The following is a 27,034-nucleotide window of genomic DNA, read 5'->3' as shown; positions in this document are numbered from 1 at the left end:
TGTGATTGACCTTGAGTTTTGTAGGTTGTTGTTAGATGCCACAATCAAATCAACAGTAGTCTCTTTGTAGTGTGATTGACCTTGAGTTTTGTAGGTTGTTGTAAGATGTTATAAGCCAATCAACAGTAGTCTCTTTTCAGTGTGATTGACCTTGAGCTTTGAAGGTTGTTGCTCGATTTTTTTAACAAATCAACAATAGTCTTTTGGTAGTGTGATTGACCTTGAGTCCTATAGGTTGTTTTGAGAGGTTATTAGCCAATCAACAGTATTTTTTTTTATAGTTTGATTGACCTTGAGCTTTGTATGTTGTTTTTAGATATTGTAAGCCAATCAAAAGTCTTTTACAAGTGTGATTGACCTTGAGTTTTGTTTGTTGTTGTTTGATGTTATAAGCGAACCAACAATTGTCTCTTGAAAGTATGATTGAGTGACTTTGAGTTTTGTAGGTTGTTGTTAGATGTTATTATCCAATCAACAGCAGTCTCTTGATAGTGTGATTGACTTTGAGTTTTTTAGGTTGTTGTAAGACGCTATAACCCAATGAGCAGTAGTCTCTTTGTAGTGTAGCAAATCAACAATAGTCTCTTAGAAGTGTGAATGAGCGATCTTGAGATTTGTAGGTTGTTTGATGTTATTAACCAATCAAAGTGCATACAGGAGAATAACTTGATGAAGGCAGTGTTTATAAAATGGAGAAATTGGAATATTCATAATCAGATGATGTTGAAGAATTGCCCATGATACAACTCTCAACTAGAGACTAAATTACACAATTTTAAGTCATTGTACAACCTTCAAAAATTAGCAAAACAAATACATAATAGTCTGCCTTAAATGACCCTGCAATAACAAATGTGAAAAAATTCAAACAATAATAGAATACTTACAGCCTGATTTAGATAAGAAACAATGAACAAGAATGGAACAAGCACAGACGTAATGTAGAGGGGAAAACATGTTACATGGAGCACATCCCCTTCACCTGGGATAATGGTGTAACCGTACAACATACGAACAAACTATAAATCAGTTGAAAAGGGCTTAATTTATTGGATTGATTCAAAACAGAAAAATAAGTAACAAAACACTGACTGGATGTAGGAGGGTAATTATACATCCCTACAACAACAAAAAAGGCTTTTAGTACAGATCTGAGAATACTCACAGTTACTGACTGCTAGTTAAACATTCCAGTAGCACTTGCATACGGGGTATATATCTCCCAATTGATACGATATTCCCGTGCTTGCATTTCCTATCATGATTTTCTTGATAGAGGGTTACTGCTAAAAAATAAGCTATTAAACCAAGAGTTCCAAATGGTGAAGTTAAAATCATCCCTTCGTAAATTTTACGGACGCCATCACGAGTTGGTTGACCGTTATGGAATAACCGTTTCACAAATGATATCGGATAAGTTCCTTATGTCGTAACTACAATCCCCTTCCCTTTCATGATTGTGACAAAAACAATAGTACACATGACACAACATAGAAAACTAAAGAATAAACAACACGAACCCCACCAAAAACTAGGGGAGATCTCAGGTGCTCCGGAAGGGTATGCAGATCCTGCTCCACATGCGGCACCCGTCGTGTTGCTTATGTGATTACATATCCGGTAAAAAGTCGTAATTCGGTAGGTCAAATTCATGAAAGGGAAGGGGATTGTAGTTACGACGTAAGGAACATATCCGATATCATTTGTGAAACGGTTATTCCATAACGGTCAACCAACTCGTGATGGCGTCCGTAAAATTTACGAAGGGATGATTTCAACTTCACCATTTGGAACTCTTGGTTTAAAAGCTTCCTTGTGAGCAGTAACCCTCTATCAAGAAAATCATGATAGGAAATGCAAGCACGGTGTTTATATTTACATGTACAAGGAATAGTGTCAATAGAATTAATTAGAACATACATGTACCATTTATTCGCAAATGATATCCTTGTTAACAAGAAGATATGATATTAGTGCCAATGAGCCAACTCTCTATATTCAAGGCGCAATGTATAAATGAAACATTTAAAGGTCAAAGCACGGTCTTCAGTGTGGAGCCTTGGCATTCGCCGAACAGCAAGCTATAAAGACCCCAACATGACTAGTGTAAAACAATTCAAACAGGAAAGTCGTAGATTGTACACGTTATTAGCATGTATCAGAGTGTTAGATCAATAGGTTTTATTTTAGTTTCTACGTTCATTAGTTGACTGAATTTCTTTCAAATGAGAGGAAATTATTTTTATTACCAAATACTATCAACACTGACACTTTGCTTTGGGTTTAATATTTTTCAGATACAAATCCATGCTAAGCTCATGTGTGATATAAAGGTGTTGATGGGGAATGTTTTAATCATATTTCTGACTAATTCAAAATTTAAAAAGCGTTCATTTCTAATATTTGTATCTTGATAAATCAAATTTTAATACACTAGATGGAGTATAAACTTAATACATTAATTCTCATGAATCTATTAAAAAAATTAATTAATTCAAATATTATTAAATACAATAAAAAAAAATATATATATCCAATTTCAGATGTTGATCAAATTTATTTGTGATGTACAATAATTATAAAACAGGATTTGTCCTACGCGCGTTATTCAGTGTGAACCAAATTTTTTATGTTATTTCTTCATAGACAGAAAAAATATCACAGTCATTCCTTAAGGAAATTGTAATATTTCGTGTGGCCGACAAAGGTCAACTACTCTCAAACCTGGCATCTCAAGAGTGACAATCAAAAGTCATTCCAGATAAAGAAAAGAAAATGAGACGGAGGATGAAGATGAAACAGTAGTGCAGTCTAGCACATCAAGTGGGACAATAAAACGTGATTCCAGGAAAGAAAAGAAAAAAGGATTGGGATAAAGAAAACATATATATAGATTTCACAACTGCAACAAGTGTGTTACTAAATTATAATCCTGGTACTTTTGATTACTATAATTACGATATTTCTCCACTCGAGACAGTTAAATTAATTTTGATATCTAAAGCGCGATGCTTCGCCGAGCTTTTTAAATAGTTAAAATTTAACTGTCGGGAGTGGAGAAATATCATAATACACGAGTTATATTGGTAGAATCTGTTTCTCTAATGATTGTTATCCTTCTTTTTCAAAGATTTGAAGAAAATTGTGTACTTTTTATGTGACGTCATCAGGCATGTTCGCCTTTTTTCATGACGTCACAATAGGAAAATTCAGAATAAACAAAGAAAATTTAAGGTCACAATAACATTTCGACCAAACATTTTTCACTAGAGATAAGAAATATTTTCTCACACCGGTCAGGAAATGTGAAAAAAGCATAAAAAATGGAGAAAAATTAATAACACACTGTTGAAAGAAATATTTCTGAAAGCACACAAGCTGATACATATCAACAGTAGTCACACATTTATACTAAAATAAAAAGTGTTCGCCTTTATAATTACTAGTATTTGTTTTGGGTCATTTGTAAATTAAAGGTTCTCTTTATATATATATAGTAAGAACGATATTGCACATACTATAGAACTATGCACAGTTTTCCCTCGAGGAAACGTACTTCATGATTAATGTACACCATATATAAATTTATATCCACATCCTAATTAAATATCACTTGAATCTAGTTCATTTAAAATACTCATAAGAATTTAACTTTGCTCTTTTGATAGATTAATGTAAATTCATTTGAAGTAATATTCCATCTTGTGTATTCAAATTTCAAACAATATAATGGAGTAAAAGGGTTGAGTTACTTTAACTATATAAACATTTACCATTTTCCTCACTTCATTTGTTTTGGTTTCGGTATCGGTTTCGGTTTCGGTTTCGGTATGTATTTATGGTGAACATGTTTAATGAAGATATATATACCCAAAAGAAAAACACTTCGGACGCATGACATTTATAAAGTTTTGTTTTAATATTTTTCTGGTATGTCTTAGTTTACTGTATAACCTTTTTTCAAATGGGTTTATGTTTGTGATTTTGGGATGGAGTAAAATGAATTCCCTGTTTTTATATTGGTTCCTGCTTTATTAGATAATTTTCGGTGAGATAAACTAATATTTTCGTTTCCTCTTCATATTGTCTTCCCGTGCTGGTCTATAAATGTTATTAAGTAGCTCTAAAATTCTTGACATATTCTTGGCTTCTTATGTTAATTTGCCGTTGTGAATTAGTGCAAATGTTTGCTCTTTATATTATTATTTTAAGTGGAGATGTGGCCATCCTTGGTCATAATTTATTGTTTGCTTTCCTCTTTCCATGTCCATCACTTCTTGAAAAAAAAATATTCCTTTAAAATCTGTCTTTGAATTGTTTTGTTCTTGTTTTGTCTCTTCTATATCTTTATTTTTGATAAACTGTCTGGTTTCTTGATCTTTTGTGGCTAATAAATATTTGGATTGAGCGTTCATAATGAAGATATATCCAAAAGAAAAACACTTCGGACGCATCACATTTATAAAGTCTTGGTTTCATATTTTATATTTTTCTGTTGTGTTTTAGTCAAAAGTATTATTACCATTACTTCTGACGAAATCCATTCTAATATTTATCAAACCAGTTCTTATTTTTATATCATCTCTGATGAGAGATGTCGACGATCCTTTTGTTGTATGCATTCTGAACTGACTAAGTAAAGTAATATTACGTATACATTGTCATTATCTTTTACGTGAAATGTGATGTTTAAGTCTGATAATTCACATTTCTCTTCGTTGGCAGAAGCTCTCATTATAAGTAAGTCTATTTCTGCCTGGATATGATCCACAATAGTCCACACCCTCTTAATTCTATGTTTTTCCGGTTCTTCCTTCATTTGTTGTAATTATAATAATATTAGCATGCAAATATTAAAAATAAAGGAAAACATGACATAATTGACTTCAATTATATACATAGGTAGGAATGCAAAGTGGAGTAAATTACGTGTTTTTAAATATATATATAAACCATATAGATCGTAATACGATATCTTAACTGTATAGTTCATGAACGCATGCGTTACAAGTAGTAAGTAAACTCGAGTAAGTAAAGGAGAAAACCGTTAACTTTCGCTATTCTACTGTTCATGCAGTTGCTTGTCTATGCAAATCGCAAAACAGAAGGCTATCATATTATATACAGGTATTGTTAACATCAGTTTACTACGATAACTATAATTATAATATACCAATTTCATCAACAGTTTTTTTATTACTGTATTTAGTATATTGTCAAGCATAAAGTGAAACATAAACAGTTGAATATACAAGTAGACATACTTATATATCGTCTAATTCTATTTTCATTGTATTTATGCATTACCTTTCAAATAAATTTAATTGGTGACTTGTTCAAATATGTTACGTTGTTTACGTAAATCCTCAATACTATTTATAGAAATGCATTCTTATTAATGTTTTTCATGTTTAAATTTACAGATAATTTTATACACAATACAATATATTTCAACCGATCTCAGATGACATCTATACTACAATTAAAGTCGCACACAAGCAGGTTATAACAAGAGTAGGCATTTTACCCTTCTATAAAGAAGGTAGGTTATGTGTATTCGACCTGTATAGCTGTACATTTCAGTTACTGACATTGTTTTATCGATCTCAGTGATGATGTTGATTTTCGGTATTTTTAACGCAATAAAAGGTATATGAATATATTGAAATGTATGCAACAGTAGATTTATTAAATCAAATGTAATCTAATGTGTAAATAAAAAAAGATATCTAATTTTATAACATCCTTGTTTTTTGGTCTCTAATGGATAGATGTTTTTTTTTGTTTTTATGTTGATTAAGAATATAACACAATGTTGACTGCTGTTCTTCTATTTTTGTCATTTTTACAAATAATGTATGTTGTTCACACTTTTATGTTGTCAATATAATGGAATTATATGCGACTGTCATACAAGTAAGCGGTTTAGCTAGGTAAAAACACCATTTCCTACATGAAGAAATGAAATGCATATACCAAGTCAGGAATATGACAATTGTATTCCTTTCGTTTGATGTCTTTGATGACTATTTTATTGATTGTGACTGTTTATTTAACGCATCATGTAAATGTAACGGAATTTGATGAGACTGTTATTAAAGTGAGAGGGTTAGCGCTATAGAACCAGGTTTAATCCACCATTTTCTACATTTGAAAATGCCTGTACCAAGTCAGGAATATGACAGTTCTTGTCCATTCGTTTTTGATGCGTTTTGTTTTTTGATTTTGCCATGTGATTATGGACTTTCCAAATTGATTTTCCTCTGAGTTCAGTATTTTTGTGATTTTACTTTTTGAACTTTTGATTTTGCCATTTTTTTTAAAGATCTTTCCGTTTTGAATTTCCTTGGACTTCGCTATTTCTTTTAAGAATAGACAGATATATATGTTTGACCACCATATTGAAAACAATCAAATGATATTTAATTTTTCAGATTGGCTATCAAGCTGAGAATCTCATGTGAAATGGAACAACTTGGCGTTGACAGGCCCGTTGAAGTAATACATTTCAATTCCATTAAACCAAATACTTTACCACATGATAAAAAATATCATATTTTTCTATCATACAAAACTGTAGACCCAGACCGTCGAGTCGCGATACAGATAGATAAATTGTTACGAGGAAAGGGATATGAATGTTGCCTCCATGAAAGAGATTTCCTTGGTGGAAATGCCATAGTAGACAATATTGAAAAAAATATTGAAAGTTCTATAAAAGTAGTATTCTTGTTATCAGAAAACTCTTCGGCAAGTGAATGGTGCCAATACGAGCTCACTATGACGGAGACATTTCATATTCAGAACAAAGGATATAAGCCAATCATATTAAAGCTTGATCAATGCAAGTTGCCAGATTCGATAAAAAGATATACATACATTTTAGCAAACAGACCTACAGAAGAATGGATTGGCAGACTAGCGCTGGCAATTAATGATGAAACGGGTAAATATGTTGTATCTTTTGTTTGTTTGTGTCATTTTATTGTCTTGTCATTTTGTTTTTGTTTTGTTGTTATCTTTTAAAAAAACACGTAATGTTTTTAGTTTGTTTGTGAAGTCAATCAAATTAATAGGAACATTGACGAAAATTTTGACAATTTCATCAAATCCTAAGGAATTTCGAACTCCTCTTATTTATTTTTAAAATAGCATCTAGTTTGAAAACCATATTTTAAAATCCTTAATATCCTTGTTTTTTATATTTATTTTTCGAAGAAAATGGGTGGCAATGTTAAATGCATGAAAAGTCGAGAGAAAATTATTTCCCACCATATATTTAATGGTTTATGTCATAAAAACAAGCAGTAGAATCCGACCCTTCATATTTTCTGTTTTGTTATTTACTTTATTTATAACAGTCTTTAAAAAGTTTTTAATTAATTTTAAAGAGAGTAGCGAACATCATTAAGAAGCATTTATTACTAAATGGAAAAATGTAATAGGAAAAAACACCCCAAAAAAACCCAGACATGATTTGAATATTTGATAATTGCTCTCCCTTTGGCATCTTTTGATTTTTTTCTAATACAAAACGAAAAGAAGTTCGTAACCTATCAATGTTTTCATTTAAAGAAATTTAAAATGACAATGTATAATAATTATTATATTTCAGATCACCTAATTACTAACAGAAGGAAGATTAAGTTCGTTCCAGTTCCATGTATGAATTACAATCGTGATAAAGAACACCAACTTTCAACATGTCGATATCCACACATCTGTGCTAAGTACATAATCGATGATGAAAAATGTACCGGAAGTTGTGGCAAAAATCATAACTTGGTAAACAATCAGTCCAGAGAAATCCTGGTTGACGTTGGATTCATTACTGACGGCAATTATGATTCGCTATTGGAAACCTATAGGCAAAAATGTAAAGGAAAGCTGGCTGATATGGCAAAAAATGGAGTGACAGGTCCCTGCTGTTATTATAATTACAAGGGATGTTTGCTTGGTGATTTTCACTGTCCATTTACTCACATATGTAAAGATTGGTTTATTGGTACATGTGTAAAGCTGAACTGTGCTCTTTCGCATGACATTTTGAATGGTCACACAACACGTTTGCTTAAAATATTTGACATTGATACTACAAATGACAAGGCGGCCATTTTAAACGAATATCGTGCTAAGTATCCACATAAAACATTTATTACGATGAAAGAGTCAGTATCCACAAGAACATTTCCGAGAGAAAACTTGTTGTATGTTGTAGTTATTGTTTTAATAATTGTCTTTTTTGTAAAGACATACGGACTCTATATTTAGTTTAAATGATTCAACATTTTTTAACATATTTTCACGAATTTTTATACTGTGAGTGTTTTTGTTGTTGTTGTTGCTGTTGTTGCTGTTGTTGTTGGTTTTTTTTTAATTTAAATCTTTAGTGTGAATAAAAGTTTTCATGTTTATTACTATGAAATATTGAAATATAAAAAAATAAAAGTGATGATATACAATAAAAGCCATCTTTGGAACCCCTGAAATTTTAAAGTAAGGATACATATTTAAGCCTTTCACAGTTATATGTTATTTGCATTCAATGTATTTCTATATCTTTAATCGGTGTAAATGGAATTTGCAGGTATGCTTAGAATAGGTATCAAAGGTACCAGGATTATAATTTAGTACGCCAGACGCGCGTTTCGTCTACATAAGACTCATCAGTGACGCTCATATCAAAATATTTATAAAGCCAAACAAGTACAAAGTTGAAGAGCATTGAATATCCAAAATGCCAAACAGTTGTGCCAAATACGGCTTAGGTAATCTATGTCTAGAATAAGAAAATCCTTAGTTTTTCGAAAATTTCATAGTTTGGTAAACAGGAAATTTATAAAAATGACCACATTATTGATATTCATGTCAACACCGAAGTGTTGATTACTGGGCTGGTGATATCCTCGGGGACGAAACGTCCACCAGCAGTGTAGAAAATATAGTGATGCAAATGATTAGCATTAAATGACGTCAACCTAAAAGAGATAAATCTACAGACCGAGTGACTCTTGCAATGTCTAAATCAAACGTCAACAGCGGTAATAAGGCACACCAGAATTGACTTCTGTTTGACTGCAATGCTAAATTAAGCCATTTCACATGTATTATAAAGGGCTCATTTTAATGAAATAAGGATAAAGGTAATAACATATGAGAATTAACTCGTCACAGTGACAATGCTCTTCAACTTCGTATTGTATTTGGCTTATCGGGTTTTTTTATTCAATCGTTACTGATGAGGTTTTTTTTAAAGTCAAACGCAAATCTGGTGTTCAACATTTTTTAGCCAGGTATCTATGATGCGTTTATCAGTCAAAAGACCACAAGTCCTTACCAATATCTCTTGCAGTTTGTCATATTTCACTTTAAAACCTTTGGTAACTATAGTAAATTATCTTTTCGATGATAAATGTATGAACTTTCAAGGTCCTTTAACAGCTGAAAAAAATAACATTATAAAATCTTCCGATGTAACAATATTGGCAATTGTAAAGTGGTAAATTTTGTCGCCCAGCTCTCATTTTAAGTGGGGTTTACTCTTTTTTGTTACAGCAATTTATTAATTTCGTACACCTTGTATTTCTACTAACTGAAATAAATAGCAAATTTGCATGTCAGGAAAATCAAAATTGAAAAACTTTATAGAAATTTCTTTAATAATTTGAAAAATCTTATCTTCAAAACTTTCAAAACCAACAATTCAACATGAAAATCTCCGAAAGGTGATTTCTCATGGTCCTAAGTTTAGAGAACCCCAACACATCAATTGTAACCATAACTTAAAAATAATTATGGATTCTATTGAGGACTACGCCAGAGCATGGGCTAAGCGAGAAGAAGTTGAACTGGACACTTTGTCAGAATGGGTTAAACTATCAGGTCTCTGATAAAACGTCGCATTCACAAGTTGAAGAACTGTGTGAACGATCGACCAACGTCCTTTTTCAGAGACAAAGAGGCCATGAAATGTCTATCAACTCTTCATGATAAGTATGGTGTGGTCCTGCGGACAAAGCTTCAAATAATATTTTCTTTGTATGTAAATCGTATTACTACGAATGTCTTGTAAAAGAATTGGGTATAACGGAGCACTCAGGTAATCCCACGTATACAAAGACATATCATTTGACAAGGATGAGATTTTAGCAAATCATAAGTCCTTCATGGCTTCAATAAACATTACATTGAAGACCAAATCGGAGGACTTATCTTGTTTGTATTGGATACCAAAACTTCATAAAATTCCGTACAAACAACGGTATATTGCTGGCTCATCTTCATGTTCTACTAAAGAATTGTCCATTAGATTGTCTAAGATTCTGTCCGCAGTGAAAGAGGGTCTTCAGAAATACTGTGAAACTGTTTACTCGCGTAGTGGTATTAACCATATGTGGATTCTTAAAAAATTCTAAAGAACTTCTAGACAATTTTAAATCTCGGTCTTTTTCTGAAATAAGTTCCATCAAAACTTTTGATTTTTCAACCCTGTATACCACCATTCCCCATGTAAAATTGAAAAATCGCTTAAAATAAATTATCCACAATGCCTTTCAACATAAAAATGGTAGCATACGCTATAAATTTATTACTTTGGGATTTCATAAGGCATATTTCGTTAATAGTGACAAACAAAAAGGTAAAATATGCTACACAGAAGAACAAGTGGTCAGTATGCTGGAGTTTCTTATCGACAACATATTTGTTGAGTTTGGAAGTAGACTTTTCCAACAAATTGTCGGCATTCCTATGGGAACAAACTGTGCGCCTCTTCTTGCCGACCTCTTCTTATTTTCATATGAATCGGAGTTCCTCCAGACACTTGTCAAACACAAGAGGATCAAAGAAGCCAGATTATTTAATTTCACTTTCAGATATATTGATGATGTTCTTTCCATAAACAATCCGAACTTTTCTGATTAGGTTCCATTCATATATCCCCCAGAACTAGAGATTAACAGACACCGCTTCCTCCGCCTCATTTTTAGACTTATATCTCGAATTTGACTTACACAGTCATCTCAGTACCAGAATCTATGACAAACGAGATGATTTTAATTTTGAAATTATAACTTTCCCCCACCTTAGTAGCAACATACCAACTTCACCTGCATATGGGATATATATTTCCCAACTTATTCGATATTCAAAAGCTTGCAGCTCCTACTCAGACTTTGTTAAACGTCATCAGTGTCTGAGTGGAAAGTTGATGAACCAGGGGTATGTCAAAGAACGTCTCGTCCTTTTTCTAAAAAAAGTTCATCGGAAGGTACCAAGACCTTGTTGATAAATATTCCGTATCAACTTCAAAAATAATACACGATGGTCTTGATGTATAGATTCTGCGTAGTGATGTTGTTTATCATCTTAAAAACATGTTTTACTGTTCTTTCATTTGTCTTTGTTCTATTATTAATATTACTTTTACTGTTGAATAGTTTTATGTGATATCCGTTTGACGTGGCTCGGTACTTAAACATCTCGTCAATGTGTGTGTATTGGCTTTCATTTTTTTGGTGGTTTGTTTTGTATATGCGACTCTTTGTATTTCTTTTGTTCTTATTACGTGACTCTGTACTTTAAAAGATCCCGTCAGTATTATTTTGGTCTAGTATATGTCATTATGATATAGTTCTTTTATGAATTACTATATACGTTGAACCACAAACGTCAAAATCATTCAATCGCGTAGTGGAATTAACTATTTTTGGATTCTCATAAATTCTACCTATAACTTTTGGACTAGTTTAAATCTCGGTCTATTTCTGTAATTTGTTTTTACATACTTTTGAATTTTTAACTCTGTATGCTTACATTGCCAATGTAAATTTTAAAACTGTTTGTATGCACATTGAACGACAAATGTATGTGACGTATACAAATTTTATGACGTCAGACACTCAAGTCAATCCATCTGGTCGTAGATAGATGTTTTTGTGTTCTGTTAAATTGTCCCTTTTAAAATTGTTATCGATGATGACTGATGTACCCATATTTTGACTATTTTATTAATTGTGACTGTTTATTTAACGCATCATGTAAATATAACGGAATTTGATGAGACTGTTATTAAAGAGAGAGGGTTGGCGCTATAGAACCAGGTTAAATGCACCATTTTCTACATTTGAAAATGCCTGTACCAAGTCAGGAATATGACAGTTCTTGTCTATTCGTTTTGATGCGTTTTGTTATTTGATTTTGCCATGTGATTATGGACTTGTCGTATTGATTTTCCTCTGAGTTCAGTATTTTTGTGATTTTATTTTTTTCTAATAGTTATCAAAGGTACCAGAATTGTAGTTTAATACGCCAGACCCGCGTTTTGTATTCATAAGATTCATCGGTGACACTCGATTCCAAAAAAGTTTTTAAAAAGACCAAATAAAGTACAAAGTTGAAGAGAAATGATGATCAAAATTACTAAATGATTTGTTAAATACAGCTAAGGTAATCTATTTATGAGGTAGAAAATCCTTAGAATTTAAAATATTTAAAAGTTTTGTAACAATTTATAAATATGACCGTATCCAACAGTTCTGTATATTTTCAACTTTCCAACCCTCATCGGTGAGTCACTGGACATTGTTATTCATTGCTTAGAATACAGTGACCAATACTATGGTTAAAACACGTTAGACATTAATTATAATTAGTCGATCTTCTAACACTTTTGATTTTGGACAGTTTGGTACTGGAACACTTAAACTGTTGTATATTTAGTCACAATGATTTTATATTGTATCAGAATATTTTGATGAAGTGCTATAAGTGAGATAATTACCAAAAATCATGTCAGCATTAGCTTCCCGCGAAAATAAATACTAGCTTGTGTACAGTATTAAGAAAGCTGTTTGTGAAAACCCTTAAAACCGTAAATCATATGTAAAAAAAACATGATTGATGAAGTAACACAAAAAATGATGCCAGTGTCAATAACATGAAATAGAATAAAATAGAACTGGTAACCTGCGTTTCTGATAATAGTAACTGAGTTATATTCGAAAATTCTTTAACAATATTAGTCGGATTAGGGCCATGATTATTCCAGCTTGCTTTTGCTGAATTATTTTGACTTGCCTTAGTTGAACATTCGTCTAATATGTATGCTATGACGATAACTATTCGTCTTAGTTATATTCCTTTCCATCTTATAATTGTTAGGATTTGTATTTGTATACAATCTTTAAATTTGTAATGGATAATATTCCATATGCCGCAGTGTTTTCCATTCGCCATTTAAGCCGGGTGTGCCGACCACCTTCTTTTCAAAGCCGACCACCTTTCCATTTCAGGAGGTGGTCGGCTTTTTTTTTCAAATTCCGGATTTTTTTTTCGGTTCCGCACCGTAAAATTTTAAATACTAATCGCGCCTTGAAGTTTGTTTTTCAATGACAAAAATGGCGGATCGTCAAATTTCAATGTTTTCTTTTATTAATCGGGAGAATGGAAAGGCAGATGACGATGGTTCTAAGGAAAATTCTAAGCCATATAATTCATCTAAAACGGATAGTTGAATTGAAATTGTTGAAATTAAAAAAAAAAAGTATCAAAACAACAGAAAAGGCCTACAGGCGATCGCGAAGATAAACAGGTTGGGAACAATCTCAAAATGGGGGATTCCCTAAAATTAGGGACTGTCCATCAGGCAATGGGTCATATAACTGTTTAAGAAAAGATAAAGAAAAACTTAGATTTATTATCTTAAAAGGGGGAAATCGTTTTATTTGATACAACTTTTCTAAAAGATTGTCCATAACACAGGCACTTGTTTCTATCCATTGGAAGACCCACTATCAACGTCTCTTTGAATGTACCCCTCTTGAAAGAGATAGTCATTACATTGAGAGGTTACCCCTCATCTGTTTCTCTTTAAATGTACCCCTCATAAAAGGGATAGTCATTACATTGAAAGATTACCCCTCATATGAGGGTCGGTGATAAATATGAACAGGACTTTAAAATGTATAATCGTCATAGAAGGATAATACTGTTCTGTGTGCCAAAAATACCGCACTAAAGCGAGGAACAGGACAGAAACTTGGTTGGATAGGCCATGCTTTAGCAGACTTCGTAGGAAGAGGGAGTCCTGCCAAAGCCATTATGATCTGCTATTCGAGATGCACAAAACTAATTTGTCAAATCCTTTAATGAAAGGCTATCAGTGATAGCAGAAGAATGGTTCAATTCCATTAAATGTGAATACAATTCTTATCCTTCTATTTGTGACGCCAACCCACAGTAAAAATCAACCCGGTTGAAAATATTAAAAAAAAATCAACCGGTTGCAAGTGTTTTTTTCCAAACACCCACCTTACCTTAGTGAAAAAAGGAGAACACTAATTTATAGTAAATATCATATCAATAATTTCTGTATTATATACGGTATTTATATAAAAAATTATTTTTAAATTAATGACAAAGAAAAAAATATCATGACTCCATATTATGGAGTCATGATATTTTTTTCTTTGTCATTAATTTAAAAATATTTTTTTATATAAATACCGTATATAATACAGAAATTATTGATATGATATTTAAATTGTACATTAAATCATAAATATACCACGATACCTAATACATTTATGTATAGGACGATATCTTATACATTTATGTATAGGACGTATATTGTCATGTATAATTATTTCTTGACAGTCCATGTGTCTAATGAACTTAATGAAAAACCCTGCTATTCCAGGGTACGCATTGGAATAATTTTACTTTCGTTTTGTTCGAATTTTATTATTGACTGTTAACTAAGAATAGCCATGCAAATTGCGAAACTTTTCATGTCTATTGATAACACAACATTCAAGATCAATAAGCATAGCAATTGTGTCGTCTATTGATATTATATAGACCAGTTGCAGTTTATGCACAATTCATATATGATATATATAAATGTGTGCACTGAGATGGAACATTACAATTCATGATTTGGAAGTAGGAATAAGGACCGACCGAATATGTATTGAAGGTGGGTGGCGTTAATGTATTCTGCAATATACCACTTCTCATGACATTGTTATACTGGGGTCTTTATCGATAATGCTGTTTTCATTTGTTCTTAAAGGGAAACCAGAGTACAAAACGGGTTTGGAGGTTAACGGTTATGCCTTGGCGTACATATAGTTTTTTTTTAAATGACTCACCACCCTGCATTACTAATATACGATTAAATGTAGAAAATTCACTTATTATCATTTTCAGTATATAAGTCTCCATGTACTATCTTGAATACTACGTTGAATACTACCTTAAACACTTGGAATGAACAAAATATTTGAATAAGTCCCAAAGCCACTTTGAAAACAGAGAAAAATTGTTGGAAAATTCCATCTGTTCTTCTCGATGTCCTGTCGGTATATATATTAGAGAAGAACATCCTTTTAAGTACCTTACTTTGTCTAAATAGATTTTAACTAAAATTAAACCCTTTTTTGTTTTGTTTTCAAGATGGAATAAACTAAATGTTTTTAAATAAAGTTAGAGCTACGAAGATATAATATATCACTTGTTGAAAAAAAAAATCATTTGGTATATTTCAGATTGTGCATCGCTTTTGAAATGACAGAACAGGGAGCTAACAAGCCTGATGAGACTATCGATTTCAGCTCGATTAAACCAATTACATTACCTATTGATAAAGAATACCACATATTTATAGCGTATAAGACTGGAGATCCAGACAGTGGAGTCGCGTTGCAGATAGTCGAACTGTTAGAGAGTAAAGGGTACAAATGTTGTCTCCACGAAGGAGATTTCCTAGCTGGAAATTCTTTACTGAGGACTATTGCCCAAACTATTAAACTTTCTATTAAGGTTGTATTCTTGTTGTCAGAAAGCTCTTCTGCATGTGAAATGTGGAAATATCAACTGGATGTGGCAGAAACATTTCATATTGAAACAAAAGGATATAAGCCAATCATCATCAAGCTTGATCAATGCTACTTATCCGATACGTTGACAAAATATTCATACCTTTCAGCAGATAAACCTATAGAAGAATGGATTGGGAGACTAGCAAAAGCAATTAATGATGAAACTGGTAAATAGTTTTATAAATAATTTGTCGATTGTGTAAAGTTTTCTTTTAAGCTTTTTTTATGTTGAATTTCGTATCATACGATACCTACAAGGTTCTAACATCTATCAAGTAAGCTGACATCTTTTATTTTGTAAAATGTCCAAAATGTATTCAATCATATATTCAAGTATTGAAGTCATATTCATCAAAACAGTGACAATCATTTGAATATGTTGAACTGTTCAGATATTGCTCAATTTCCAAAATTTTGACAGACTTCTGAATTATTTTAATTCCAAAAGAAAGATTTCAATTTAATTGAAATACTTTTTCCATACTTGAGAGAATATGCTAAGAGAAATTTACATTTTAGCATACATGTTAATTTAAAAGAATCAGACAAACCTACACAATAGAAAATAATAATACACTAGCAATGTGTAAAAATATCTAAACGATAACTTTGATGCAGAAACTTGCTGTATTATTTTAAATTTTATCAGGTTAAATCCATTCATTAATTACAGTGTATTCGATATATAACTTGAACTTATCATATGTTTTTATCAAACAATTTATCTTTATATTTCAGATTACCTTATTAGCAGCCGAAGGAACATTAAGTTCGTTGCAGTTCCATGCATCGATTACAATCGTGATAAAGACCACAGAATTGACACATGTCGATACCCACACATATGTGCACAGTACATAATCAATGATGACATATGTGATGGGAGTTGTGACAAAAATCACAACTTGATTGACGATCAGTCAAGGGAAATTCTCGTTGACCTTGGATTCATTACTGAAGGCAATTATGATTCTATTCTTGAAACATACAGGCAGAAATGTAAAGACAAGATGGCGGGTATGGCGAACGCTGTTGTAACTGGTTATTGCTGTTATTATAATTACAAGGGATGTTTGCTTGGTGATTTTCACTGTCCATTTACACACATATGTAAAGACTGGTTTCTTGGTACATGTTTGAAGCGGAAATGTACACGGTCTCATGATATTTTGAACAATCACACGCAACGTTTGCTTGAAATTTTTGACATTGATACTACACAAGACCCGGATGTCGTTTTAAACACATATCGTGCCAAGTATCCTCAAAAAACGTTTATACCGATTTCCACGTCTATATTTACAAACAGGGTTTTGACGGAAAACTGGCTGTCTGTGATTGTATGTGTTCTTATATCTGCTGGACTCATTGCAATTGTCGTTAAGAAAAGGTAAAATGTTTGTCCTCTACGAAATTGGCTTTCAAAGAGACACATTTTTATTATGCTTTTATGAACAATTATGTTATCAAAAATAAAACGTAATGAAAGGATTATTCGATTCAAAAATTGTTTAATCAGACAAAATAAGTACGAATTCTACAATGTATAACATGTTAGGGATAAAATATACAACAATTATATTTCAAAACAATAAACAGAACTGTAATTAGTGTGTCGGATATCCAAATTAAAACTATATTTGATTTATCATGTGTTCATGTCTTTAATTTACATAATCTGCGCCTTCTTTGGGTAATACTTTTGGCAGGTTTGATTTAGTAGAAGTATGGAGCAGGTTATCAGTTATTAGTTATTTTTTCATCCTATTCGATTTTATAGCTTGAATAAAGGTTCCTATTTCAATTTGTGAATGTGAATAAAGAATCTATTTTATGTACATTTCCACATGCAAAATCAGCATAAAAGTTCACTGTGGTATAGACATATGGTTAAAATACTGTTTTTATGTTTATAAACTTTTATTTCATTAAAACTAGAAAAACTAAACAGCTCGCGTTGGAAGAATTGATTATTAGAACTAAATTATCAAATTGATCCCGCCTTGAATTATCATGAAATATTTTCTATTAGGCGTAAAACAAACAGGGACCAACCGATGAATCATACAGTATAATTACTCAGAGCAAGTTTAATGATAGAAATAACTTATAATAAAAAAAAGAATAGTTAGATTATGGGAACACGCTGATACGTTCATGAAAAGAAAGTTTTCAAAAATTAAGAAATTAAAATCAAAGCTATACAATCTTTATTCATACAGCGTTGGTCACATCGCTATAATGGCAACATTTGTTATCCTAGCAATTCGGGTTGTAATTACAACAATTAGAACATATCCGTCATCATTCGTACATTTTCAGATGCACGACTCCAACTTTACCATATAAACTCTTGATTTAATAGTTTCCTTGTTAGCAACATCTCTATCAAGAGAAACATGATAGAAAACGCAAGATTCGGAATATCTTATTAACGATTTAAATGTTGCTGCATAGCAATGCGAAGTTCAAAACTGGATAGAAATTGTTTTAATAAAATCTGTTCTAAACTTAACATTATTGTTTAATTCTTAATGTAAGTCAATATAAGAAGCAGTTTTTCCGCATCTGTTGTTTCTTTTATTACAAATTCGATTCCAAACCTATAAATATTGATTTCGACATAACCTGTTGATAATTCTGATTTGGAATGCAATACTAATTGCCAAGCGAGGGGCAGCCTTTTATTCCAAAGAAAAGAGTACATCTACTCATGCAAATTATCATTTTTGCAAAGTTTCATTAAGTTTGGAGCATTTGGAAATTTTGGAATTTTTTTTTGCTATTTCCATGGTTACGGTGGCCATTTGGAAATCCCAACCTCAAAATGCAACTCTGCCCATGCCAGTTACCATTTCTGTAAAGTTTCATCAAGTTTGCAACATTTTATTTTTTTTGACCGTTTTGCCTTGTTTCCAAAGTCATATAATTCTACGAACAAGATATTTGCATCTACTTTGTACATATAATTTTTTACTTTTGTAAACGATAGAATGGTTAAATGTTTTATATTATTGTTAGATGAAAGAGAATTACATTGCATGTACTGTACATGCAATGTAATTCTCTTTCATATAACAATACTACTCCTACAGTAGGTTTTTTCACATCAACTCTGAAATAGATTGCTTAGATTGCAGATAATATTGGAATTATAAATTTCGAAGCAGGCAGCTAGCAGTCTGGTTTTATGGTGAAGTTTCCAATTAGGTTTAATTTTCTGCAAACATTGTTGATATTACACGGAATTTCCTCCAGCAATATTGTAACGGATAAATATGTCAATTACGCTGGTGTTGAAAAGCCATAACTAAAACATGTCGAGGGCATAACAGCATTAGTACTTAAAAAAACGACACAAAAAAACGTTGGAAGTTAACTTTGGAGAAGCCTATATTCAAAATCTAGAAACGAATGCTTTATTGCTTTGTGGCAGTTCGAATTCTATTTTTGCATTTTTTGCGGGAATTCTATGATAAGGCTTTTTTTAGGCGGAATATCGGAATGATTCCTTTCCTCTCCTTACCAATCCCTACCCCCAATTAAAAGTACTCGCTACTGTATGAGTAGTGCTTCAACAAGACCAATGTCAAAGACTTTTACTCAATCCCTGCATGGTAACATCAATCCAAGGTCATTCCAAAATCTGTAATTCATTATTGCACTGTCATTGCCATGATATAGAGGGGAAAATGTATTTTTGTCACTGAATATTTTTATAACTACAATCGTAATAACTAAAGCATGGTTGACTATTATTTAAAGTTTTTTGTACACTGTCGCACTCTGACAGAGATCAGAAATCTACTTATTCAATACAGTTGAAAGCTATTATACTGCAATCAGCTAGTTTACTGTACAGATAAAGCTATACGTATAAACGTTAGCTTTATACGTCAATGACCCCAACTGACCTATAAGCCCCGCCTCCTTATTGTATTTCATCAACATGAACGTCACGTCACGACCATGACAACGTAAAGTAATAATGGTCAAACTTTTTTCAATTTAAACTTTTATGTCTTCAAATTGGTTATTTATATATCATGTTTATCAAATGTTATTAATTAAGTTCATTTTCCCTTTCTAATTCCTTAATACGCCAATGTCTTACCACCTGGACTACGCTCATAGGGAAATACCCCAAAATGGTACCTTAAGAGGGAAATTCCAAACACTTTTTTTAACAATTTTTGTTACATGTTTTTTTCATTTTTCATTTTTTTTTCGATTTCAGTATAAAAACAATATACGTATAGTGTCTTGAAATATGAAATTTATTTGTATTCGGCACGAAACGGGAAAATGCTCGGTAGAACCTCGCATTATCCCGTTTCTAAGCCTCATACAAATAAATTTCATATTTCAAGACACTATACGTATATTGTCTAAGTATACAATCATCTACACACAGTTATATATACAAACAGATTGGCATAAAATGAGTGAGACGTAAGCTCAAAGTCGTTGTGGATTTATCGTAAAGAAGAGATAGTTTCATTTTCGGTTTCATTTTCGGTTTCATTTTCTGAAAATTTACACCATAATACATAGTGGTGGAATATCTATAAATAGATATACAAATCGGTTACAGATATGACTGTACTTGATTTATCTTTATAGATTTAGATAATGTTTATTCTAATTATTGACTGTGTGTATTATAAGGTATGTACTGTTTCAATTTTATATGTATATTCTAAACGCCTTTTGGTTTCTTAAGAAACAATAGTCAATGATTAAAACATCAAGCAGTGCACATATGTTGCTAATGTCATGTGATAAACTGTACACATTTCAACAATGCATCATTGGTGAGTATTTACATTTCGTGCTACATTCTTGTTACATATTCATATGACAATGTTTTATCAGTATCGATGATGTATATTCTGATGGAGGCTTCCTGATAACCGGAAGCTGACTGACCAAGTGTAATTTGGTGGCAAAATTGATATAATCAATGTATCCATAAATAGATATAATTAGATAAACGCCAAAGGTAAGGTTGTGATATCTTCTTTACTTTGTATTTGCAAAAGTTTTCATTAAACGTAAAATGAAAGTTAAAAGTCGTTAAACTTTTACAAATTTTGTTTGTGATGGAGAGTTGTCTCTTTGGCAATCATCCAGTCTTTTTATTTGTACAATGACAACAGATTTGCAAAAGTTTATTGTATGGAAACCTTTTGATGATGACGTTGAGCTCTATGGAAATGGGTGTGGCTTTTTGGAAATTTACATAACTTTTTAGAAATACAATGATAATCCATGTAAACATGCTAAGAAGTTTCAGGTAAATGAGGGATCTTCATTGAAAATTGTCAAGAGTTTAACTATCTTTATATGCATTGTAAATTGTATAAAAATTACATGAATGTCATAAATACTTTTAACATCGCTCGCCAGAGAAACGTTATCAATATTTCAATTTAATAGTCTTCTTTTACTCGAGTAAATTTTTGGATTTTAAAAAGGTCAACTACATGAGAACAGTGAATAGGTTTTATTCTTTACACAAAGAAACACAACAAGGAGTATGGGTAATGTAGCTTCTTGTTTAGGTTAATATAAAAAAAACTACTTTATGTTTCTGCAAACATGCTGATAGGGCAAACAGGTAGGCTAACATTTTTTTAAAAACTGTCACTAGTTTAGATATTTGGAAACAGTCTGATTTTAATGAGTCTAGTTCAAAACTGCCAAAACAATCGTTCTGATCAGCACCTAAGTTTTGGGTAGACAGGATTACCAGATACAGTTTGTTTGGGTCTCTTACAGGAGTGCGGTAAACTATATAGTTTATGAGTCGGGCTGTATATTATTTTCTTTGGAAATCATATTATATTTTGAAACGATCAACATATATCTATTTTAGTTATATATTAAAATTAAATAAGTGTCGACCATTATTATATGGTACACAATCTTTTCAACAGTACAGACGAAGATAATCGATTACAAAAATGTTATATATATACCGTTCACATGTTTGTCAAACTGTAAGAAGTCATGAACGTAGACCGAAATCATTTTAGAAGTTGCCTCATGTTCATGTGTCTCTTTTGAAAATTCGATGCTGCTGAAATATCCTAAGTAGTCTGTTTTAAATCAATGTCTCTATAACTTGATTCGGGAAAATAAGAACTTAACAAATATGTAATGTGTCGACACTTATGTTATTCATAATATAAATTTGAAAATGAGTTATTTTCTTTTTCAGTAGATTGTCAGAATGACTGAAGAAAATGAGAATGTGAACTATAGCGACAACTTTGATACACCAGAAGAAATAATTGATTTCTTCTCAATAGATCCGATTACTTTACCTATAGATAAAGAATTTCATATTTTTATATCGTACAAGACTGTTGAACCTGATCGTTCAATTGCACTGAAGATAGACAGAATGCTACGAAAACAAGGTTTCAAATGCTGCCTCCATGAGAGGGACTTCCTTCCTGGAGATTTGATTGTAAATAATATTGTCCAAAATATTGAACGATCGGTTAAAGTTGTGTTTCTGCTATCAGAAGAGTCCAGAGCTAGTGAATGGTGCCAGTTTGAGTTAAATGTCACAGAGACTATACACATCCAAGAAAGGGGATACAAACCAATCATTGTAAAGCTCGATGAGTGTGACCTTCCCGATACAATGAAAAGATATACGTACCTGCCGGCAGCTAGTCCTCCGGAAAAATGGATTGGTCGATTGTCAAAAGCAATTAATGATCAAACAGGTAAACTAATGTTAAATCTTGAATGACACATTTCAAACAAAATAAACAAAGACCAGACGCAATGACAAATTTTAACAAAAGTTACAAGACACATTCTTTCTTGTAGAAATGATTAAAAGAATATATTTGAACACAAATCAATGATATATTTGTTATTTGGTTAATATAAAACCACATTTACACATCTACATGATCTAGGACTGCGAACATATGGCAGTTGTTGTCGAATAGTTCGTTTCTATATATGTAGCATTGCCGGTTTTTTTTGTTGTTGTTGCACTTGATTGCTTCTATTGTCCTGATGTTTTCTTCTTATAGTTAATGACTTTCATTCGATTTTAATTTTTTACCCTGATTTGTTTTCTCTCAATCGAATTATGACTTTTGAGCAGCGTCAGCCTTAATTTTCCTACAGAACCCCCGGTCTTTTTATGATATTCGTATTTTTGTGTAGGGTTTTGTTTACTTTTTTTTCACTTGCTCCGATATTTTTTCCCATTGTCTTTTTTATTGGTTAATGTTTTAAAAGCCTTGAATCGTCTATTGTCTTAGTTATTCCCTAATTTCTAACTTTATTGCCATTTCTATGCATTAATACATAGCATGGTGCTACAACACAAATGCATGATCATTTATCTTTTTGTTTACGAAGTTTCAAATGTCTTCAAAACCGTTTGATATCCTTTGAAGAAATAGTTCTGTGATATCCATTCGTACATTCGTTGATTAATTAATGAATAAAAATATTTAGATATTTTTACTATACAATTTTGTCTCCTTCTTTTTTTCAGACCATCTAATTACAAATAGAAGGAGCATAAAGTTTGTTGCAGTACCATGCATTGATTATAATCGCAACAAGGAACACTCGATAGAAAAGTGTAGATATCCACATGTCTGCGTAAAATATATTGTAAGTGATGAGCCATGCGACGGAAGTTGCGGTAAGAACCACAATTTAGTTACAGATCAGTCACGTGAGATACTTGTTGATCTTGGGTTCGAAACTGATGGAAATCTTGATGCCCTTCTTAAGATGTATAGACAGAAGTGTAAAGAGAAACTTGCTGCGATGCCAAACAACACAGTTACTGGTCCGTGTTGTTACTATAATAAAAAAGGATGCTTGTTGGGTGACTTCCATTGCCCGTTTACACACATATGTAAGGATTGGTTCGTTGGCAAATGCGGAAATAAACAATGCAGATTTTCGCATGATATATTAAACGACCACACAAAAAGGTTGCTAGAAATATTTGAAATCGATACAGATCAAGAAGAAGACATTATTCTTGACTCATACCGTGCAAAGTATCCACATAAAAAGTTCATACAATTACCAACCCAAATATCAAAAACAACTTTCCTAAAAGACAACTGGTTACCACTTTTTGGAGGAGTTTTAACTGTTGTAGGAGTTACTGCATTTGTTGTTAAAAAGATATAATTGTAAATAGGTACTCTTCGAAAAATTATTCTTTTTACTCATCTTTTTCTATAATCTTTCATTTTCTAAATCAATATACCTTGTTGTTCTAGTAAGCTATTTATCTCGATAGATATAGTTAAGTCTAAGGCGAAAACTGGAACCCGGTAAACGTTATACATTAGTAGTATTATTATGTATTCGTTCAATGTTCAAGAATTCTTTTTTATTTATTTTAACTGTAATTGTTGGATAATCATAATATTTAAGCTCTGATTTCTTGTCTGTATCTTGTGTAGCTATTATAATGTCTATTTTGTTTCATCATTTGGATTTTAAAATGTTTTGACCTCGAATATCAATCGAGATACATTTATTGTACTAGGGTCGTTTTGACTTACAGTGTTGTTTTATTCATAACAATAATAACTGTTTCTTTACATCTGTTATTTGATCTTTACTTTATATAATCCAATGAATTGAACTTTGTAATGATTACGATAGCATTTAAGACTAAACGGCTATCTTTGTAAATATTTATCTTATATATGTTGTGAAATACGTTGACTAAAGAATCAAAAAGAACTAAAACAGATTTCATATTCCAGCTGGGAAATATTTCTAAACTTTTTAGAATTGTAACTTTCTTATGGTAGTTTTCCATTTGAATATGTTATGGAAAAATGTGTATCATCTTTTGTTATTTCTTGTTTTTAAACTTAAACTTAAACTAAAAAGCTACCACAAATTCATTAAAAGAGCTATCTGTATTGTTCTACAGTGTCAAATTATAATAATGAACCTTGAAATTTGATTTAAGTATATTGTATTGTGTGCAATAAGTAAAGTGACCAAAATACTAAACTCTTGGAAAATTCAAAACGGAAAGTTCCTAATCAACTTACAAAATCAAAAGCTCAAACATGTCAAACGAATGGACAACGAATGGATAACGACTGTCATATAACTTAGAACATGCATTGTCGTATATAGAAAATGGTTGATTAAACCTGGTTTCATATCTAGCTAAACATATAAATTGTTTGACGGCTTTATCATTTGATCCTTATAGACCCTTGTGCGCTTTTGTGCTAACCTCAATACAAGCCAACTGCTATAATAAAATCTGTGCTACATCTGCAGTAAAACAAAACTGTAATATAGGTATCATGTGATTATGAAGTGTTTCCTTCTAAATGGTGTTGTCTACTGGTGATCGGCAGAACCATTTTATAGGAAGTTTGATATTCAAAATAGAATGAATTGCGGTGACAATTCTCACAATACAAAGAAACCCGATGGAGCTGGCATTTCAAAGTTGTTCATATTACAATGCTCCAAATTATTGTATGCCTCGTCAGACAATGCTTTATATATTACCTATCTAGTTACCATCTTGAACAATTTCAACCACCCTTTCGGTATAGATTTCTTTTGGGAATTGTTAAAAATGTCGTGATTTTAAAGGTCCTGGGGATAAATAACACACTTGGAAATCCTACATATACACTAAGTTCGCTCACGAAGCAGGAGATCCTTGAAAACCACAAATCGGTTCTAATCTTTTTTGGGGTTAATCCAAAAAATGAAGACCAGGATCGTCCATCCTTAAATTGGATTCATAAGCTTCACAAAAATCCTTATAAGGAAAGGTGTACTGCAGGTCCTTTCAAGTGTTCCACTAAATCCCTTTCTAAAGTTCTTACTGCCATACTCACTGTAGTCAAAGAATGACTTCAGAAATATCCCGAAACGGCATATTCAAGAAGTGGTGTTAATCAGATTTGGATACTGAAAAATTGAAAAGAGTTGTTGGTCAATTTACAATCTCAATCATTATAACATTGTACCAACATTAAAACCTTTGATTTTTCAACTCTTTATACCACTATTCCACACACTAAACTTTAAGCTCGACTGAAAGAACTCGTCAGCTTATGTTTCTTTAACAAAAAGGGCACTAGACGTTTTAAATATTTAATTTTGGGCTCGAATTCAGCTTACTTTGTGAAAAATCATACAGAATCAAGCAAAAAATACACCAAAGAGGATATCACTGCCATGCTGGACTTTTTAATTGACAACATCATTGTTGAATTTAGAGGTTTGGTCTTCCAACAGACTATTGGAATCTAAATGGGTATTAATTGCGCTCCTCTACTTGCAGATTTGTTTTATATTCTTATGAAGCAGAATTTATCCAAGGGTTTGTATAGAAAAGAGAAAAGAAATTAGCCCAGTCTTTCAATTTAATTTCACCTTTATGTATATTGATGATGTACTGTCTCTTGATAATAAAAGATTCAGTGATCACTTACATTTAATATATCCAAGTGAACTTGAAATAAAAGATACTACCGACACAGATAAATCTGCTTCATATTTAGACCTTTTTCCGAAATTACTACTGATGGTAGGTTGAATACCAAAACATATGACAAACGCGATGATTTTAATTTTCCTATAGTGAACTTTTCATTTCTGTGTAGCAACATCCCAGCATATGGAGTGTATTCGTCTCAATTGATACGTTACTCTAGAGCTAGTTTAAAAAATGTTGATTTTGTTGAACGAGGATTACTCAGTCGCTATCGTGAGCTGATTGGTCATTATGACAAAAGTGTGTCAGAAAGCATATCTGATATTCTTCCTCAGTCATAAGAACCTTCCATCATTACCGAGCTGAACAAAGAAATAACACGACGGTGCCGTATACTGTGCAGGAAATGCTTACCATTCCGAAGCACCTGGTTTCACAACCGATTTTTAATGGAGTTCGCGATTGTGTTGTTTCTTAATTGTTATTGTTGGTTTTAATTGCCTTTGGTTTAGTGAGTCTTTGTTTACTACTTGGTTTGATTTTTATTATCTTGGCGAGAATGGAGTATGGATGTTACTTACTATTTCAATTCTGATTCATAGCAAGTAAAAAGAGATGGAAGAAATGGAATGAAAAGACATTGATGTCTATTGCAAGATGTCGTCCT

At 31.9% G+C, this 27,034-nt stretch overlaps 3 protein-coding genes across 4 annotated transcripts; all 3 read left to right on the top strand.

Moving 5' to 3' along the window:
• Window positions 1-6,454: 6,454 nt before the first annotated feature.
• Window positions 6,455-8,289, top strand: LOC134692939 (uncharacterized). Its single transcript, XM_063553583.1, has 2 exons — window positions 6,455-6,946; window positions 7,616-8,289. The coding sequence occupies exons 1-2, from the start codon at window positions 6,466-6,468 to the stop codon at window positions 8,269-8,271; spliced, it is 1,137 nt and encodes a 378-aa protein (XP_063409653.1). The 5' UTR covers window positions 6,455-6,465; the 3' UTR covers window positions 8,272-8,289.
• A 6,395-nt stretch (window positions 8,290-14,684) lies between these two features.
• Window positions 14,685-17,306, top strand: LOC134692844 (uncharacterized). Its single transcript, XM_063553445.1, has 3 exons — window positions 14,685-14,977; window positions 15,549-16,048; window positions 16,620-17,306. The coding sequence occupies exons 2-3, from the start codon at window positions 15,568-15,570 to the stop codon at window positions 17,273-17,275; spliced, it is 1,137 nt and encodes a 378-aa protein (XP_063409515.1). The 5' UTR covers window positions 14,685-14,977; window positions 15,549-15,567; the 3' UTR covers window positions 17,276-17,306.
• Window positions 17,307-20,443: 3,137 nt separating this feature from the next.
• On the top strand, window positions 20,444-24,105 carry LOC134693350 (uncharacterized). 2 transcript variants are annotated; one of them, XM_063554118.1, is made up of 3 exons: window positions 20,444-20,549; window positions 22,105-22,621; window positions 23,413-24,105. In XM_063554118.1, the coding sequence occupies exons 2-3, from the start codon at window positions 22,117-22,119 to the stop codon at window positions 24,066-24,068; spliced, it is 1,161 nt and encodes a 386-aa protein (XP_063410188.1). In that variant the 5' UTR covers window positions 20,444-20,549; window positions 22,105-22,116; the 3' UTR covers window positions 24,069-24,105. The 2 variants fall into 2 exon arrangements, with proteins under 2 accessions (XP_063410188.1, XP_063410187.1); XM_063554117.1 differs by lacking the exon at window positions 20,444-20,549 and adding an exon at window positions 20,774-20,883.
• The last annotated feature ends 2,929 nt before the right edge of the window (window positions 24,106-27,034 follow it).

Source organism: Mytilus trossulus, chromosome 12, assembly GCF_036588685.1.
Source record: "Mytilus trossulus isolate FHL-02 chromosome 12, PNRI_Mtr1.1.1.hap1, whole genome shotgun sequence".
NCBI lineage: Eukaryota > Metazoa > Mollusca > Bivalvia > Mytilida > Mytilidae > Mytilus > Mytilus trossulus.
Note: the sequence above shows the minus strand (reverse complement) of the source record. Positions and strands in the feature narration are given on the sequence as shown.

Bases quoted from the DNA above. Each gene is read 5' to 3' on its own strand.
- LOC134692939 (XM_063553583.1), top strand. From the start codon at position 6,466: ATGGAACAACTTGGCGTTGACAGGCCCGTTGAAGTAATACATTTCAAT. The intron at 6,947-7,615 runs GTAAATATGTTG...ATTATATTTCAG, and splicing joins GGCAATTAATGATGAAACGG to ATCACCTAATTACTAACAGA.
- LOC134692844 (XM_063553445.1), top strand. From the start codon at position 15,568: ATGACAGAACAGGGAGCTAACAAGCCTGATGAGACTATCGATTTCAGC. The intron at 16,049-16,619 runs GTAAATAGTTTT...TTTATATTTCAG, and splicing joins AGCAATTAATGATGAAACTG to ATTACCTTATTAGCAGCCGA.
- LOC134693350 (XM_063554118.1), top strand. From the start codon at position 22,117: ATGACTGAAGAAAATGAGAATGTGAACTATAGCGACAACTTTGATACA. The intron at 22,622-23,412 runs GTAAACTAATGT...TCTTTTTTTCAG, and splicing joins AGCAATTAATGATCAAACAG to ACCATCTAATTACAAATAGA.